General features: G+C 39.1%; 1 protein-coding gene across 1 annotated transcript in view; it reads left to right on the top strand.

The window, feature by feature from the left end:
- Positions 1–14,757, top strand: part of Rpa1 (replication protein A1) — a 47,650-nt gene extending 32,893 nt beyond the window's left edge. Inside the window, exons 9-17 of the mRNA XM_047546993.1 lie at positions 487–555; positions 706–898; positions 1,049–1,188; positions 1,560–1,708; positions 4,104–4,236; positions 6,285–6,461; positions 8,060–8,167; positions 12,301–12,387; positions 13,806–14,757. Coding sequence (XP_047402949.1) covers positions 487–555; positions 706–898; positions 1,049–1,188; positions 1,560–1,708; positions 4,104–4,236; positions 6,285–6,461; positions 8,060–8,167; positions 12,301–12,387; positions 13,806–13,910 — 1,161 coding nt within the window. The 3' untranslated portion in view covers positions 13,911–14,757. The remainder of the gene's footprint in view (positions 1–486; positions 556–705; positions 899–1,048; positions 1,189–1,559; positions 1,709–4,103; positions 4,237–6,284; positions 6,462–8,059; positions 8,168–12,300; positions 12,388–13,805) is intronic.
- Positions 14,758–17,119: the final 2,362 nt, after the last annotated feature.

The following is a 17,119-nucleotide window of genomic DNA, read 5'->3' as shown; positions in this document are numbered from 1 at the left end:
GTGACATTTTGATTGACTGAAATATAAAAGTGAAAATCAAATCACAAGCAACTTGGAAACATCTCTAGTGACATTTTTTCAGTGACTCCTGAATGTGAAGTAATTCATCACCTAGGTTGTAAGCATGAGAAGCTGCTGAATCATCCTGGTTTAGCACCCTTCCTGTGGGCTTCGATCGTGTCATTCAGTATCTAAAATTTGTTTATTGTCAGAATATTAAACTTGTCATTGTTTTTAAGTTTCTAACTTGAGGTTAGTAAAGCATGATTGCCAGATCAGTTAGTTCAACTCTTGTTTTATTAGCTGATGGCTTGAGTCTGACTGTACGATGTGGGTTTCTGGTATCTGCAGCCTTTTCAGTGGTCCACTTTGTGTTTGTGCCACTGCTCAAAGGTGTCATCTTGATGCTAAAGTGGCCTGCCTTTTCATTGGTTGAACTTAGTGTTGAACACCACCATCCTAAACTGCCCTCATTTACTTCTACAGGGTGAAATCAGAGCTACTGCTTTCAACGAGCAAGTGGACAAGTTCTTTCCCCTTATTGAAGTTAACAAGGTATGAAAGCGTTGATTTAGTATTGACACAGTTAGGTGGTTCTGTGAGAACAAGGGGGCTCCCCTTCATTGGAGGGTTTGTGGTGGTAAAGGGTTTTTATGTCCAGTTTGATGAATAATCTTGTATTTAGTGACTTGGCTTCTTTTACAGGTGTATTATTTCTCAAAAGGCACCCTGAAGATTGCTAACAAACAATTCTCTGCTGTTAAAAATGACTATGAGATGACTTTCAATAATGAGACTTCTGTCATGCCCTGTGAAGATGACCACCATTTACCTACGGTTCAGTTTGATTTCACGGGGATCAGTGATTTAGAGAACAAGCCTAAAGACTCACTTGTAGGTAAGTCCAAGTTTGAGAAAAAGAGTGGTGATGATTAGTTTTATTTGCAATGTATGGGGAAGTGAAAGACTTAAGATATTGTCATTGAGTTTTTGGTCATGTTATAATGGGAACCTTGACCTCTTCTAAAATTTTGTTTATGTGCTTTAGACATAATTGGTATCTGCAAGAGCTATGAAGATGCTACTAAAATCACAATAAAGTCTAACAACAGAGAAGTTTCTAAAAGAAGTATCTATTTAATGGACATGTCAGGGAAAGTGGTGAATGCTACTCTGTGGGGAGAAGATGTAAGTACTTGGCACTGAGCAGAAAGATCCACAGGTGGACTGTCCTCTCCTATCAGTTGTGGGGCTTTGGCCATGGGGCTGTCAAAGAGTTGTACCTTCGAGCAATTATTTGAAATCCTTTCTTTTACATTTGTGTAATGTGCTGTGATTTCAGCTTTCTGTGGTTAAAGTGTTCTTTCATTTAACTCTAGGAAAGTAGTGATAGATTAGTTTTCATGTATCTCTGAGCAGATTTGTGTGTGTGAGGTCTATCTTGTATAGACTCTGTTTACATTGATTATATTCACTCTACTGTTGACTGTTTTCCATAAAATATACTCTGTGTTCTTCTTGCCTGTGATATTTGTGCACATTTGGTGTTCATTTTGCAGGCTGACAAGTTCGATGGTTCTAGACAGCCCGTGATGGCGATTAAAGGAGCCAGAGTTTCCGATTTTGGTGGACGGAGCCTTTCCGTATTGTCTTCAAGCACTATCATTGTGAATCCTGACATCCCAGAGGCCTATAAACTTCGTGGTTGGTAGGTTTTTGTGGGACTAAACCAAGATGAATTATTTAGCCCAGGCTTTGAGAAGAACTGGTTACTATCAGTATGTGAGTTCTTTGCCAAACAGAAGGCCTCATTACTAAATGTAGCAGTTTCCATATTTCTTGAAGGTATTATCCCTTTTGAGGGGATTACTTTAAAGTCCTTAAACTGAAAAGTTCATAATCCCATGACAAACTTGGACAGTCCAAGGAGGCAGTTAGAGTGTGAGTGTTACAGGATGGAGGTCACTCCATCCTGCCAGAAAAAGGTATAACCAGACTGTAGCCACGGTGTGGGGAAGGACTGTGCACGGAGGGCATCTTTCACTTCTGGGTGTGAGCTACGGGTGTCTGGTGTGGTAGGAGAACATGCTTTCTTACTCTGGAGTCTCTGGTGCCAGTCACATCTTCTAGTGTGTATTATTTGGACTCTGGTAAAGCATGGTGGAAACAGTGGGCTTTTTGTTGGCATTATTTTGTTATTCCCAAAGCACTCAAGGGATAAGGAGAGCCTGTTAAATCTCACAATATCTAGCTCTTTAAGACATTAAGTAAGACTCTGCTTTAAAAAAGCACCTCACCCTGAAACATGGTATGCAAGAATTGATGCAGTCAGGGAAAGCTCTTTAACTAACCCAGGCTTAAATAATTTGTATAGCTAATCACAGGGGCATGTGTGTCAGGTTGCAGCTGTCTTAGGGTTTAAGTAACTCCAGAACTAGCATATATTTCATACTCCTCACTTTGTTTTGAGTCTAATGTGAACCAGTAGTGCTAGTATTTAAATAGTTTAATGCAGTGTATTAGGAGTGTTTATGTATGTTACTTTAGCCATCCCCCATGAATACAGTCCACATATATCTATTTAACTATTCTGGTAGCTGGCATTGTATTATAAGGCAGAGCCCATTATAGTATGACTAGAAATAACCACAGCTTTGGTTTGTTCTTGTTGCTTGATATGCTTTCCAGCTCTGGAGTTCGACCCCAGGTTAATTGTGTGTCCACATTTAAGGTGTTCATATTTCACTTGTCAATAACTGTGATCCCTGGCGACATAAAAAGACATGGCTGTCCCCAGAACAAAATAACTTGGCATTGATCAAAGAGAAGTTCAGTGCACATACTCCATATAGGCAAGGATTAGTGATGTTTAGATCTTGACTCTAACAAAGTGGAATTTTTATTGTAAGAACGACTGCCTCTCTCCTTGCTCTGTTGACTCCTGATGAGCTGTCTTGGTGGCAAATGTCTCCTTGGAGTTTTTGAAACCGTAAACTTGTGTAGCTAGTAGTGGTGAAACTAATTTATGGACCTTGCTGTGCCTCTGTGATGGATTTAGCTGCTTACCTGACAGAATGAGAAGGCAGTTGTCTGCAGCTTAGGGCAACATCCATTCTGTAAGATGGTCTCTTTTAGGGAACCTGTTCCTTATGTGGTTAGCTTTTAGTTATCCTCCTTTTGGATCATGTTGGGCATATTTTTAATCTCAGACTGAATGCTCTCTGCCATAGGTGTGTTCCAGAACCACCTTCTACCTGGTTTCCTTTCCTTCATATCAACGAATAGGTGGTTAGGAAGTATAATCAATTTTAATAATGATTCAATACAAATTAAGTTTATTATTGGCATAAGTAAAACAACACTAAGAAAGTGACTTCAAAAAAGGAGATAATGCCTTCTATTAGGTTACTTTGGGTTTTAAAATTATTGAGACTCTATCAGGCTTTATAAGTTATTCACCATAGGAATATTTTTTGGCTAACCTCTTCCAACATGTTAACTGCCTCTTTTCATACTAATACATTTCAGTGATGATAAAAATGCATCTGCCAGCCATGGTGCACATCTAATCCCAGTGATTCAGGAGGCTGAGGCAGGAAGATCTCAAGCTCAAAATCAGCCTCAACAATTTAGGGGAGACCCTGTCTCAAAAAAAAAAAAATGAACTGGGAATGTCACTCAGTGTGATAAAGCACCTCTGGGTTCCATCTTCATCTGCCAACTGAGATGAGCATTAGTATTAGTACCCCAAAGGACTGTACCAGAGCTCCACATTAGTACTTTTTCTTTTTGATTTTCCCAGTTTCTATTTTGAGGCCTCAGCCCAGCCACTATTGATAGGCATAGTTAGTTTAGAAAGAGGGTCTGTGGTACTTTGGCACTGTTTGTCTTGACCACTGGGGGGCATCAAAGCAAATGAGATAATAAAGGACATTTTATTTCTTCAGTAGACTTAGGGTATAGTAGAAGATACTGACTTCAGTCCATATGATCATGACTGATGTGAAAGTTGGGTGGCGGGCAGAGAGTTTGTATGTGGTATATAGAAACAGCTAGGACATTTGAGACGTACATAAAGTACCTGCCCTTGTTTATTTTTTCAGGTTTGACTCAGAAGGACAAGCCTTAGATGGTGTTTCCATCTCTGATCTGAAGAGTGGAGGAATAGGAGGAGGCAACACCAACTGGAAAACCTTATATGAGGTTAAATCAGAGAATCTGGGCCAAGGTGACAAGGTATCTTGTGTTCCTCACTTTTTTCACAAAAACATAGCACGTGTGTACAAAGAGATGAGTTTTAAAACTGGTTTGTTTTTAAATCTGGTTTCTGATCAGAGCCATAATTCTTACCCAGGGCTCTGCCTAGAGGGTGACACAATGGTTGAGAGTCACCACCAGAGCGAAGGGGCTGTGCTTGTAGATGGGAATATGTTTTAACCCTCTGGTATGTTGAGGCAGAAAATGTGAAAACCTCTTAGATCTTGAAGAAGTGTTAATGACCAGCTTTGTATAATAATATGAACTGACTTCAGGTCGTTATCATTTCTGATTGTTCCTGAAAATCAAAGCGTCACATATCACAGAGACATTTTTTGAACAGAGCGTTAGTCAGACTCCGTCAAGTGTTCAGCAGTTCCCGAGGACTTTAACCTCTCATCGGAGTTACCAGTGTACCCTGAGAGAACTGGCTCTGGTATTTGACTTCATTGTAGCTTTCCTTTCAAGGTTTATACTTGAGGACCCTCGTCCCATCTTGATCTAACCTGTTGTGTCAGTAGTTCAATATTTAAATCATTTAGTTCTCTTTTATGCTTCCCTAAATAGCAATCCCTGCTCCTTTCTTGTCATCATAAACAATATAGGTGTTAGTCTTCATTGTCTCCTTTCAATGTAGATCCCATCCATCATTTTCATCAGTAGCAACTTATGATGCTGTTACATAACATCTTGATAATGAAACATTGGACAAATGTGTGTTGTCCTTTCATAGGAACAACCGTTCTTCTGGTTCTCCTGTCACCCAAATTCTTGCTCAATCTAAAGGTAGACAGTATGTAATAAGAAATCAGGCATATATAATACCTATCTGTACCTAGACTTCCAGGTTGTGCTTTGAATCTGGACCTAACCCGAAAATATAGAAAACCTCATGCATGCTGGGCATGTGTTCTACTGCTCAGCTAAATCCCAGCCTTAGAACCATCTAAACTGGGTGTGTTCTACTGCTCAGCTAAATCCCAGCCTTAGAACCATCTAAACTGGGTACTAGCCCCAGCTCATCCACGTTGTGATGTCTCTTTTGTCTGAGATATCAGAAAACTCTAGTGATGCTAACCTGACTCTGAATTCAGGGTACACCCAGAGGGAACTGCTTCCTGCCAGTACTAAACACAAATCAAAAAATTATTCATCTGAGATCCTCTGTGGGGGTGCTAAAAGACAAATATCAACAAAAAGCCCTCAAAACACGACTTATCCCTTGCTACTAGATTTACTGATGATTTCTCCACTTAGAAGGCACAGCTTTTAGACGTAGTTATTTTTGTATTCTACTGAATTTGATGATTCAGACCAGGGGTTGGTTGGCAAACAAGGCCATGGGCCATGTCTAGCCTGTCACCTGTTACAAATGAAGTTTTATTGGAACATAGCCACATGCTTCCATCTGCATGTTATCTGTGGGTGTTCTTGCCCCACAATAACAGGATTGAGTAGTTGCAATAGACTGTGTTACTGAATGGCTCATTAGGCCTAAAATATTTACTGTCCAGCTTTTAGCAGAAAAAGCTTGCATTATCCCTGGCCTAGACAAAGATAAAGGTGATTCTAGGCCCTAGAAATCACTATCCTTGATTTTCATGTGGGAGGAATGGTTAATCATAACTGCTTTAGATTTTTATGATCTGTATTATTCTGTATTTCCTAGATTTGTGGCCTCTGGTGGGTCAGAGGATCAGGAGGAACAAGTTTTATCTTGCCTATAGTCTTTAAAGATGAAAACAATGTCAATTTTAATTAATTGAGTCTAATTTAGAATTTATTCTTACGTCGATAAGGAATGATATGCTTTAGAACTTGGCTTACTACCTTTGTGGGTTTTGTAAGTAGTACAAATTACTTCTGACACTACAGAGTGCATGATTCTTTGTATTCACTTTGTGAGCTTGAGAATTAGAGTACATGTAAATACTTACAACTTAATTGTAAACTTTGAGCTGCCATTGAGTCCAATCCTGAATGTAGGCTTGGTGCTCAGTGTTTCATGTCATTATTTTCTTCTGAAGGCAGACTATTTTAGCTCTGTGGCAACAGTGGTGTATCTTCGCAAAGAGAACTGTATGTACCAGGCTTGCCCAACTCAGGACTGCAACAAGAAAGTGATTGACCAACAGAATGGATTATACCGCTGTGAAAAGTGTGACAGTGAATTTGCCAATTTTAAATACCGCATGATCTTGTCGGTAAGTAGAATGGGTAGATGAGAAGCACTGTGGTATTTATTGAGTCACTACCATGTGTCAGGCACTGTGGATACAACAGCAGAAACAAGAACGTTCGTGGTAGGAAGCTTGCAGATGAGTAAGTGCTGAAGAGCTTATTACTGTTCTATAAATAAGGAAGGAAGGGCCTTTCACTCAACTGAATAGCAGTCTGTTTTCTGCTACTAAAAGCTTTTTTTTAATGCCAGAAAGTTACATTGAGATGCCCTGGCTGATTTCAGTCTTCTGTGCATGTCACACAACTACAGTATTGGTGGCAGTCACCTGCTAACAGTTATGAAGATGTATTAATTTGAAATGGCACTTCTGGAGAGAGGTAATTGTACTTACACAGCCAGTGCCTATATTTAGTTTTTTTCTTATGGATAATCTGTTCCTCTAGCCATGGTAGAGCTGACTTCAGAGGAATGTGACCACATGTTCATGTGGGATTGTTGCTTTTCTGTATTGTAAAGATTGTTCATTTCTTTTTCATGATAGTAACTAAATGGTAAAGATACAAGAAAACAGTCATTTTTGCATTTTTCTACACAATGATTTGGCAGTAATATATCAGAAACCTTAAAAACATTTGTATTTCCTACTGGGAAGCTGGGAGGCTAAGGCAAGAAGATTGCAAGTTTGAGGCCAGCCTGGTAGCATAGCAAGAGCCTTTCTCAGAATTTAAAAAAAAAGGACTGGGGACATGGTTCATAGGCATGTTTCAGTCTCCAGCAACACAAGGAAAAAAAGAAAAATGAAAAAACAACTTTAGTTCATAGCCCATTGCATCTGGAGGTGACCTAGGTTCGATGTGCCTGTAGTTTGCATCTGGAGGAGAGTTTAGCTGGGCTCAGTCCCACTGAGCTCTGAAATCACATATCCGTAGCCTACATATTAAACTTCTTCTGTATCTTTCATAGTTTTTAGAAAGAATGTAGTACAGGTGCCCCTCAGCTTAAATGGATTACATCCTGATAAACTCATGGTAAGTGGAAAATATTCTAAATTGAAAATTCATTCACTATACCTACCAAACATCATAGCTTAGCCTTACCTACCTTAAACATGCTCTGAACATTTTTAATAGCTTGTGGCTGGGCAAAACCATCCAAAACAAAGCCTTTTTTCCCCCCCCGATTGATTGATGAAGATTGAACCCAGGGTTGCTGAGCTACTTCCCAGCCCTTTTTATTTTTTATTTTGAGGCAGGGTTTTGCTAAGTTGCTAAGGCTGGCCTTAAACCTGTGACCCTCCTGCCTCAACCTCCCAAGTTGCTGGGGCAACAGGTATACATCACCACACCCAGCTTATAAAACCTGTTTTGTGATAAAGTCTTGAATCTCATGTAATTTATTGTATACTGTACTGAATGTGATAAACAATTATTGAATGGTTATGATTTTGCATATAAGGTGAAAATTTGTTAAGTCAAATCACCCTAAGTTGACAACCACATGTGTGTGTAATGGTAATATTTTTTTCCCTTGGAAATTATTTTAATGAGTGGAAAAAATTACTCTCATTCTCACTGTGTCTTTATTACTTCTTTGTTGAAATAATAGAGTTATGTTTTTTAGGCAAATATTGCAGATTTTCAAGAAAATCAGTGGGTGACTTGTTTCCAGGAGTCTGCTGAAGCTATCCTCGGACAAAACACTGCTTATCTTGGGGAATTAAAAGAGAAGGTTAGCTGCGTATTTTATTACAGCTGTAATAGTTCTCATAACAGTGAGCACTATTTTGCTATTATTTTTTGGTGTGCTTCTTTTGGGTATTGTATATCATTTCTTAGTCTGACAATTATTTGTGATCACATCTAATTTTTGTCTAATTTTGCCCATTTTGAATGGGCATAACAATGAGGTAATGAAATAAGATATATAAAAAAAGCTTTAAAAATAAAGCACATTTTTTGGGCGATACTGGGGATTGAATGCAGAGGCACTTAACCACTGAACCACATCCCCAGCCCTTTTTATTATTAACTTTGAGGCAGAGTCTAAGTTGCTTAGGGTCCCATTAAATTGCTGAGGCTGACTTTGAACTTGCCATCTTCCTGTCCCAGCCTCCCAAATCATTGGGATTACAGGCGTGTGCCACTCGGCCTGGCAAAATAAAGCACTTTTAAGTATAAAACACCTGTTTATTCCATAGAGAGAGTGTGTGCTTTCGATCACTCAAGTTTGGATGGTATTCTTCTAAAATAACCCAAAGTTTAGGTGTGCCTTTTTAATATAATAAATACCTTCCAGAGTCAAATTCTCTTTTAAATGCACATGTGAGGTACTTGCTATTTCAGATCATCAGATACAATTCTTATGAGGTGATTTTCTTTCATAAGATGACTTTACCCATTTTATTTTTATGAATTTGAATTCTTACATATTAGGATTATTTAGTGCAGAGAATAGATTACTGATTATGCTAAACTTAGGAAAGTAAGTTGCTCACATATAACATAGAAGACCAATAAAACCTGTATTTTCTAGGCCATGAAAATCGGTATCCATCTATAAATGTGTGTTCCCCACCACCCCCATAACATTTCCTCCAAATTGGAATACTTATAAAGGTCACAAAGAAAAAAAAGAATTTGCTTTTTTTTTTTTTTTTTTTTTTTCCTTTTTTTCTTTCTGTCCTTGGTTCTATTTGATTCTGTCCCCACTTCTATTTTAAATTGTCCATGAGATCTCTGAAAATAGTCACAAGTTCTTTTAATGTACATGTTGAAAGGCTTGGGAACAACTTTTTTTTTTTTGGTCATGTGATATTTTTCAAAAAGTCTATGATATAGCTGCTCAATTCACAATAGCTTGATTGTGGAACCAACCTAGATGACCTTCAATTGCTGAATGGATAAAGATACTGTGGTATCTATACACAGTGGAATTCTACTGAATCATAAAGAAGAATAAAATTATGTCATTTGCTGGTAAATGGATGCTAAGAGAAATAAGCCAAACCCAAAAATACCAAAGGCCAAATGTTTTTCTGATAAATGGATGATGATACGTAAGGTGGAGGGTGGCAGTGGGGACAAGAGAAGAATGGAGGAACTTTGGATGGTGTAGAAGAAAACAGGGTGGGAGAGGGTGGGGGAAGGATAGACTGAGACAGACATTATTACCCTATGTATGTGTATGATTATGTGAAAGGTGTGAATCTACATTGTGCACAACCATAGAAATGAAAAGTTGTACCCCATTTGTGTACAATGAATCAAAATGCTGTCTGTAAAAATTTAAAAAAGTGTATGATAAAGCTACAATTAGCTTTATATAAAGTTATGTTTATTCTATGCATTTTTATATAAAATCTATTCTCTTGCTTTACTAGAAGCAACAAGTTCTTTTACAAAAATAACTGGAGGACTGTGAATATAGCTCAGTTGGTAGAGTGCTTCCCTCGTAAGTACAAGGCCCTGGGTTCAATCCCCTGCACTGCAAAAAAAAAAAACAAAAACAAAAATGGAATTGACTTTTAAGTGTGATATAGTGTCTTTTATGTATTTCATCTGGTCCTTTATTTTCATATCAGATTTTAAGGCTTCAGTCAGCCTTTCAGGATTTTGTACGAGCTTATTATATTTGACTATTTTTACTGCTGGTGAATAGGACATATAGAAACTCTTCCCTCAGGAAGCATAGTGGCTTTTTTTTTTCCCTTGTAGTATTGGGGATGGAACCATGACCTCATGTATGCTAGGCAAGTGCTCTACCACTGAGCTATACCCCCAGCCTTTTTTATTTCTGAAACAGGGTCTCACTAAGTTACCCAGGCTGTCCTGGAACATGCAGTCCTCCTGCCTCAGCCTCTTGAGTTGCTGGGATTACAAGTGTGTTCCACAGGGTCCATGTAACACAAAGCCTCTTTTCCCCCCTGATTGATTGATGAAGATTGAACCCAGGGGTGCTGAGCTACATCCCAGCCCTGTTTATTTTTTATTTTGAAGTAGGGTTTTGATAAAATATCTGACACTTCCTACATCCTTTACATGTATTATCTCACTTGATCCTTAAAGTACCCCATGTAAGAACTGATGTTGCTCCCATTTTGCCAACGAAAAATGCAGGTTTGCTGAGATTGAGTCTCTGACCTGAAAGTCATATGCATTCATGCTTTCCCTAATCTGGAAGAATAATGGCAGCTAGTATAATTTTCTTAGGTTTAATACATTGTTTTATTACATGTTGAAAACCCAGAGATTGACTTTTTTTTTTTTTTTTTTTTTTGGTCAAAAAGCATTTACAAAAAGAAGTCCATATGATAAAACCATTTTCATGTTCCTTATGGCTTGCAAATTACTTTTCTTATAGGAACTGTTAGTTTTATATGTAAAGTTATTATGTTTATTTTATGCATTTTTGCATATCAGAATTTTTTTCAAATACAAAAACTTAAGTAGTATTGAAGAATGCAAACAAGAAAGGACTGCTTTTAGACATTCCTGGACCTTTGCCCATTCTACTTGTTCATATGTACTCACCAAATCAGTATTTATCAATTCAGAGGCTGAAATAAAGAAATATATGACAACTTGAACTTACATTTTCTGACTGTTTTCCCACCTGATTCTCTTTTTTTTTTTTTTTTTTTTTTTTTTTTTTTTTTTGATAGTACTGGGAACTGAACCCAGGGTGTTGTACCACTGGGTTACATCCCCAGCCCTTTTATTTCTTATTTTGAGACAGGGTGTCTGCTAAGTTGCACAGGCTGGCCTTGAACTTGAGATCCACCTGCCTCAGTCTCCTGAGTGTCTGGGATTGCAGGTGTGCTCCACCATCCAACTTTCTCACCCAATTCTTAATTCATAATGAAGGTTCTTGGCCTCATTAATTCCATCAAAAACATTTGAAGTCTTAGAAATGTGTTTTCTAAGAGTATTTTAAATTTTTCATATGTGGTAAAATATACATAATGTAAAATTTACCATTATAACCATTTTGAAACATGTAATTAACTGGCACTATCTGTATTCACATTGTTGAATACTATCATCACCATTCATCTCCAGAACATTTCCGTCTTATAAACTAAACTCTGTGCCCATTAAACACTAGCTCCCCATTACCTACTTCTGGACCCAGCACCTAGCAACCACCATTCTGCTTCTGTGAATTTGATAACAGTCAGCATTTGAAATTCAACCAACCAGAGATCAAAAATATTTTTTCGAAAGAAAAATTTCATCTGATCTGAACACATATATTTTCTTGTCATTATTTGCTGAACAATGCAGTATAAAACTATTTACATAGTGTTTACATTGTATCAGGTATTAGAAGTGATCTAGAGGTGGTTTAAAGTGTATGGGAGGATGTGTGTAGGTTCTTTGCAAATACTATGCCATTTTATGTAAGAAACTTGGGTGTCCTTCAGTATTTGTTTGAGGGGAGGTCATGGAACTAAGGAGGGAGACTGGTACTCTGGAGCGTTAAAATTCTTAATAAATTCTACTTAAATGATTTTATGTGATGCAACATCACTTGTAAGTCATTTCTTGGTAATTTCAAGCCAGGGGGATGATAATTTTCTCAATGTCTTCAAAAGGTGTGGTGGCACATACCTGTAATCCCAGCTACTTAGTGGGGTGAGGCAGGAGGATGGGAAATTTAAAACCAGTCTGGGAAACTTTTTATTGAAAAATAAAAAGCCTAAGGATGTAATTCAATGATAGAGCACCTGCCTAGCATGTGCAGGAGCCTGGGTTTAGTCCCTGGCACCACACACACACACACACACACACACACACAGAGTCTTATACAAATAATCCAGTAGTTTCCATATGTAGTTTCTTATGTTTGTTTTTTTTTTACAGAATGAGCAGGCATTTGAAGAAGTTTTCCAGAATGCCAACTTTCGATCTTTCACATTCAGAATCAGGGTCAAACTCGAAACCTACAATGTAAGTAAGGTCACCAGAGACAAGAGGGTTCATGGGGGAAGTGACTGTTGCCTACTGAATACCAGACCCAGTGCTGAGTACCCTGTGTTCATTACTTGAATCTTCCTTGCATTGAGGCACTCTGACCCCATTTTCAGCTGAAACAGACCTAGGCTCAATGTCTTATCTAAACACCTAGGCGGGGAAATGCTATAATGGCCTTTTCCATTAAAACCTGGGTTTTTGTTTGGTTCGTTTTTTTGTTTGTGTACTGATAAAAAATGGTGATGTGTATACTAGACTCACAGCTTCTGTGAGTTTAATCAATATATGAAACAAAGACCACATGTAGTTAAAATTACCTTGAAAATTCCTTTAATTGTCCATGTGCTATGGTTGTGTAGCATAATAAGCAGCTTTTACTGAGCACTGTCATTGTCCTACATCCTTTACATGTATTATCTCACTTGATCCTTATAGTACCCCCTGTGTCAGAGCTGCTGTTGCCCCCATTTTGCCAGTGAAAAATGCAGGCATGCTGAGATTGAGTCTCTGACCTGGAAGTCTCATGCTAGCAAGCAACAGACCTGAGATTCCAGCCTGAACTGTTCGGCTTCCAAGTTTTGCTCCTAACCATTTTTGTAAATATCAGTATATTTAGAATTACTGAGCACTTGGAAGTGTGAGAGCCACTGACTGGACCATGCAACCTCTGGGCATCACCCTGTTCTGCCTCTAAAGGCACCAGCACCATTCAGTCCCTGGAGATAAATGTATAAATGAGAAGGGAGAAGTCTACCAACGTCTGCCAGCTGCAGGGTTTAACTCATTCTGTATATTCCGACTTTGTGTGAGATGTGTTTGTTATTGTAAGCATTAAATGAGATAGGTGTCAAATAACAGTGCGCTATGATGTGAAGGAGTGGATTAGGCTAAGGAGGGATTTTTAGGGGCACCTAAGTCCCCTCCTGCTGTGGACAAGGAAAGTGAAGTACAGAGAGGTTGTCTTGATCAGAGCTGCGACGGGGCCACCTCCTCTGTTACATGTGCTTTTTCTTTGACAACAGCTCAGCTTTTCTTGAGGTGAAAATCAGCTTTCAAAACAGTGACTTTGGACAAGTCACTTATTCTCTCAGGGCTTCTATTCGCCCCTCTGTAAAAAGAATAAAGACTAGGGATGCTCCTCGAAGTCCATTCAGTTAGACTGAGGTCTCTGTGTGTTGAGAGCCTGAGGATAGGAAGGAAAGGGCCTGCACAAAGCAGGGATCTGGCCACTGTCCCAGCACTCAGTGTTTTCTTTGTGGGAATTACTGAACTCTGAATCAGTGTGTCTGTTTCCTCCTGCTGGCCTTGTTGAAATCACTGAAGCAAAGCGGGTTATCACCACTGCGCCATGCCGGGGCTTCTATCACTCACAAACTGCTTTTCCCATTTCAAAGGATGAGTCTCGAATTAAGGCCACCGTGATGGATGTGAAGCCTGTGGACTACAGAGACTATGGCAGAAGACTGATCATGAACATCAGGAGAAACGCAGCGATGTAGGAGAGCAGTGCTGATTGGGCAGAAGTTCGAAATCGGCTAAAATTTCTTCCCGCCCCCACATAACAGTGTAGATGCACCTCTGTGGTGGACTGGCAGTTTCCCCGCCTAGCGCCTCTTGGGACCCAGGCAAAGGACAAAGTGCTTAGAGGGCTTTAGTGTAAACCGTCAGACCCAGGGGTCAGCGGCAGGTATCATAGCCCTAGTCCCTCCCTCTGACTTCAGGCTTTTGTTGATTTTATTAAAAGTTCACTATCTTCAAGCAACAATTATGTTACATGTGATTGACCCTAACTCGGCAAACAGTGAACTAAATTATGTCACTCAAGTTTTGCTTCTCCAGTGGTGACGCCTTCAACTTGGGTTCCTCCTGGGGTAGGGAGCTAGGAATTGGTGGTTTGGAACCCAGGCATTGAGTCAGTGTGTCTTCCTGGAATTCAGAGCCTCTCTGGAGGTGCCACCTCGTCATTAAAGCTTGAAATGGCAGTAGGGTAGAATTATTAATCAAAGGCATATCTTTATATCTGAAGACTATCCTTCCTTCAGGGTTTAATAGATTTAATAGACTGCGTCAGATGGATCTGATATTAATCAAAATTGTTTCTTCTGAGGATGGCTGATAAGCATTGACTTGCTGTCCCCTAGGGACATCCAGGCAACTACAAAGCATTGCTGGAGTTTTCACTTCAATTAATGTTGCATTTGCTTGGTGAACATACACTGTCTACCTGTACATATTTCTTGTGTTCGTGTGTTTCACTTCTTGATTAAAGCTATGTTAAATAGAATTTTGAAGAGAAAAGCCTTTTGTTTCCCTTACTTTGTTTTAATAAACAGTATATTCTTTGCATGTGAATCCTACTTCCTTTGAATGCAAAGCATTCTTATAACTGGAAAGCAATTAATTAGCCTTCATAATAAATGTTCACTTGGGAGAGATGTTAACTCATTACAAACTCAGAGATTAGTCCAAGGCCTGGAGATCATTCTTCCTAATGTTTGCAACCCTGAAATGCATCTTTAAAAGAATGAAAACACAAAAAAGAAAAGCCATTGTGCCTAAGAATGCTGATGATCTGGCACTTTGGGATTTTATTGATGTTTACACAGCAGTCTAACACCAACCAGGCTTTGAAATGTGTACAGACAGTGAGCCAGTAAGAAAACAGTAATTATGCTACTGGGCTTTTCAGTCAGCAAGAGCATGCTTACGCTGTGTGTTCCTAATCATATTAATTATCTATCCAGTTGCTGCAACCCACCGCTTGGCATTTGCTGCACATCTTTCTCCAGGCAGTGTTGCAGTTGGCCTGCAGCTGTGGTCCTGGTTTTTATTTGTGCAGATGTAGCATATGGAGATTTTGTGGAGCCCAAGAGTGATGCCACCCTGTCTGTTTCATCTTCAGCTCTCCTCTTTCAAGAGGAAGTGGCCAACCCTAGACTGGATGACTCCCATTGCTGAGAACAGACAGAATGGCTTCCTCTGAGGCCCACTGATTGAGATGCATTTTTCCTTCCCCTTCTCTAGTCTCAGAAGATAGGAACTGGGTTTCACTTGATTCTCTGGCTGAGGTCTCACCAGTATTTAAGGAAGCACTTTTCTCTCTGACCTTGCTGATCAAGCATTGACTAGAAAATTATAGTCTTCGGCACTGTTCGGGATTGACAAATTGGGGGTTGAAGATGGTAATCTAGCTTTCAGTCCAGTAACCAGTCTTTTATATCTACTATTCCTGGCATTCCTCCTGCCCAGTGAGGGGGACTGACTAGTAGCTCTACCCCATGTGTCAGGGACACTGGACCCCAGGGTTCATACTTTGTCCTCAACCAGTGCAAGGAAACTAGCGTATCTACATGGATGCAATTAGAAATCCAGGGGGAGTGGGAGGGAGGGGATACTCCCTGGAGGGAGGATGTTTAACAGATTTCCCTACTAAAAAATCAGATCACCAGCAGAGCAGCCTCAGAAATTGGCTCCACTGTTTTGCTTTTAAGAGATTTAGGTCCCAGAGGGTTGCCTAAGTAGATTCTGGCCCACAGTTCTTAGAATTCTCTTGGATATAGTTTACCTCGAAAGGCCGTTCATGTTGTTCTGTTTCTCATCTTTCACTTAGAGATCAATGTTTATTTTGCATACACTGTGACATCAGCATTAAGCAATTAGGGGAAAAAAATCTAACCATTTTGCCTTTATTTTAAATGGCTCTCGAATTCCTTTCAGTTTCATTGTGAAAGAAGAAAAAATAAATAAAAAGGTAATAATCTGATATCTGTCCATATTTTCAGTGTTTTATGCTTTCCATTAAAGCCTTACTAATCTCTAGTGTGCTGTTCTGACTTTTTTTTAACTGCAGGGTCAAAACTGCCCCCCTCCCCCACCTTTTTTTTTTTTTTTTTTCCCTGAGTGGCCTGTCTTCAAAAAGTATAAATAATATTGATCGTGGTATTTAATACGCTAATGAAACCCATGGTTATTGACTACATAATTAATATACTGTCTGAAAGTGAAGTTTGGCAGCCTAGTATATAAAGGTTTATATTGACTTGTGCTTCTTTGGCAATATGCCTGCCAAGGCTTTATTTATAGAAAATGAAACAGGTTGCTCAGCCTTCTTTCCTTCTTTACACTTGTTAGAAGGCCACTCCTGGTCCCCTAGTAAATTGATTGTTTCCTTGTCTCAAAGAGTGAGTTTGGTTGTTTTTTAATCCTCCACCTTTTTGCATTGCTTGCTACCTCTTAGTCTTATAATCTACTCTGTAGGGAGAATTCTGGCTTTTATAAACATCTTTGGAAATAATTGTTCTCTCAAAAAAAAAAAATACAACAGTTTAGATGGTTTATTTTTGTTTGTTGGGAGGACTCTTAACCCAGTGAGTTTATTTTATTATTAAGCTGATGTTAAGTATTATTAGTGCTTATTAAAGAAAAAAATAAAGGGACAATTTGGAGCATTGATTATTTCCCTTGTGTGTATATAACGGGATTAAATCCAGGGATACTCTACCACTGAGCTACATCCTCAGTCCTTTTTATTTTTTACTTTGAGACAAGGTCTCACTGAGTTGTTGAGGTTAACCTTGAACAGTCCTCTGGCTTCAGCCTCTTTAAAATAGGGATTACGGGGGGCTGTGGTTGTGGCTCAGTGGTAGAGCACTTGCCTAGCATGTGAGGCACTGGGTTCGATTGTCAGCACCACATAAATGAATGAATA

This window comes from Sciurus carolinensis, chromosome 3 (genome assembly GCF_902686445.1).
Source record: "Sciurus carolinensis chromosome 3, mSciCar1.2, whole genome shotgun sequence".
Classification (NCBI taxonomy): Eukaryota; Metazoa; Chordata; class Mammalia; order Rodentia; family Sciuridae; genus Sciurus; species Sciurus carolinensis.
Note: the sequence above shows the minus strand (reverse complement) of the source record. Positions and strands in the feature narration are given on the sequence as shown.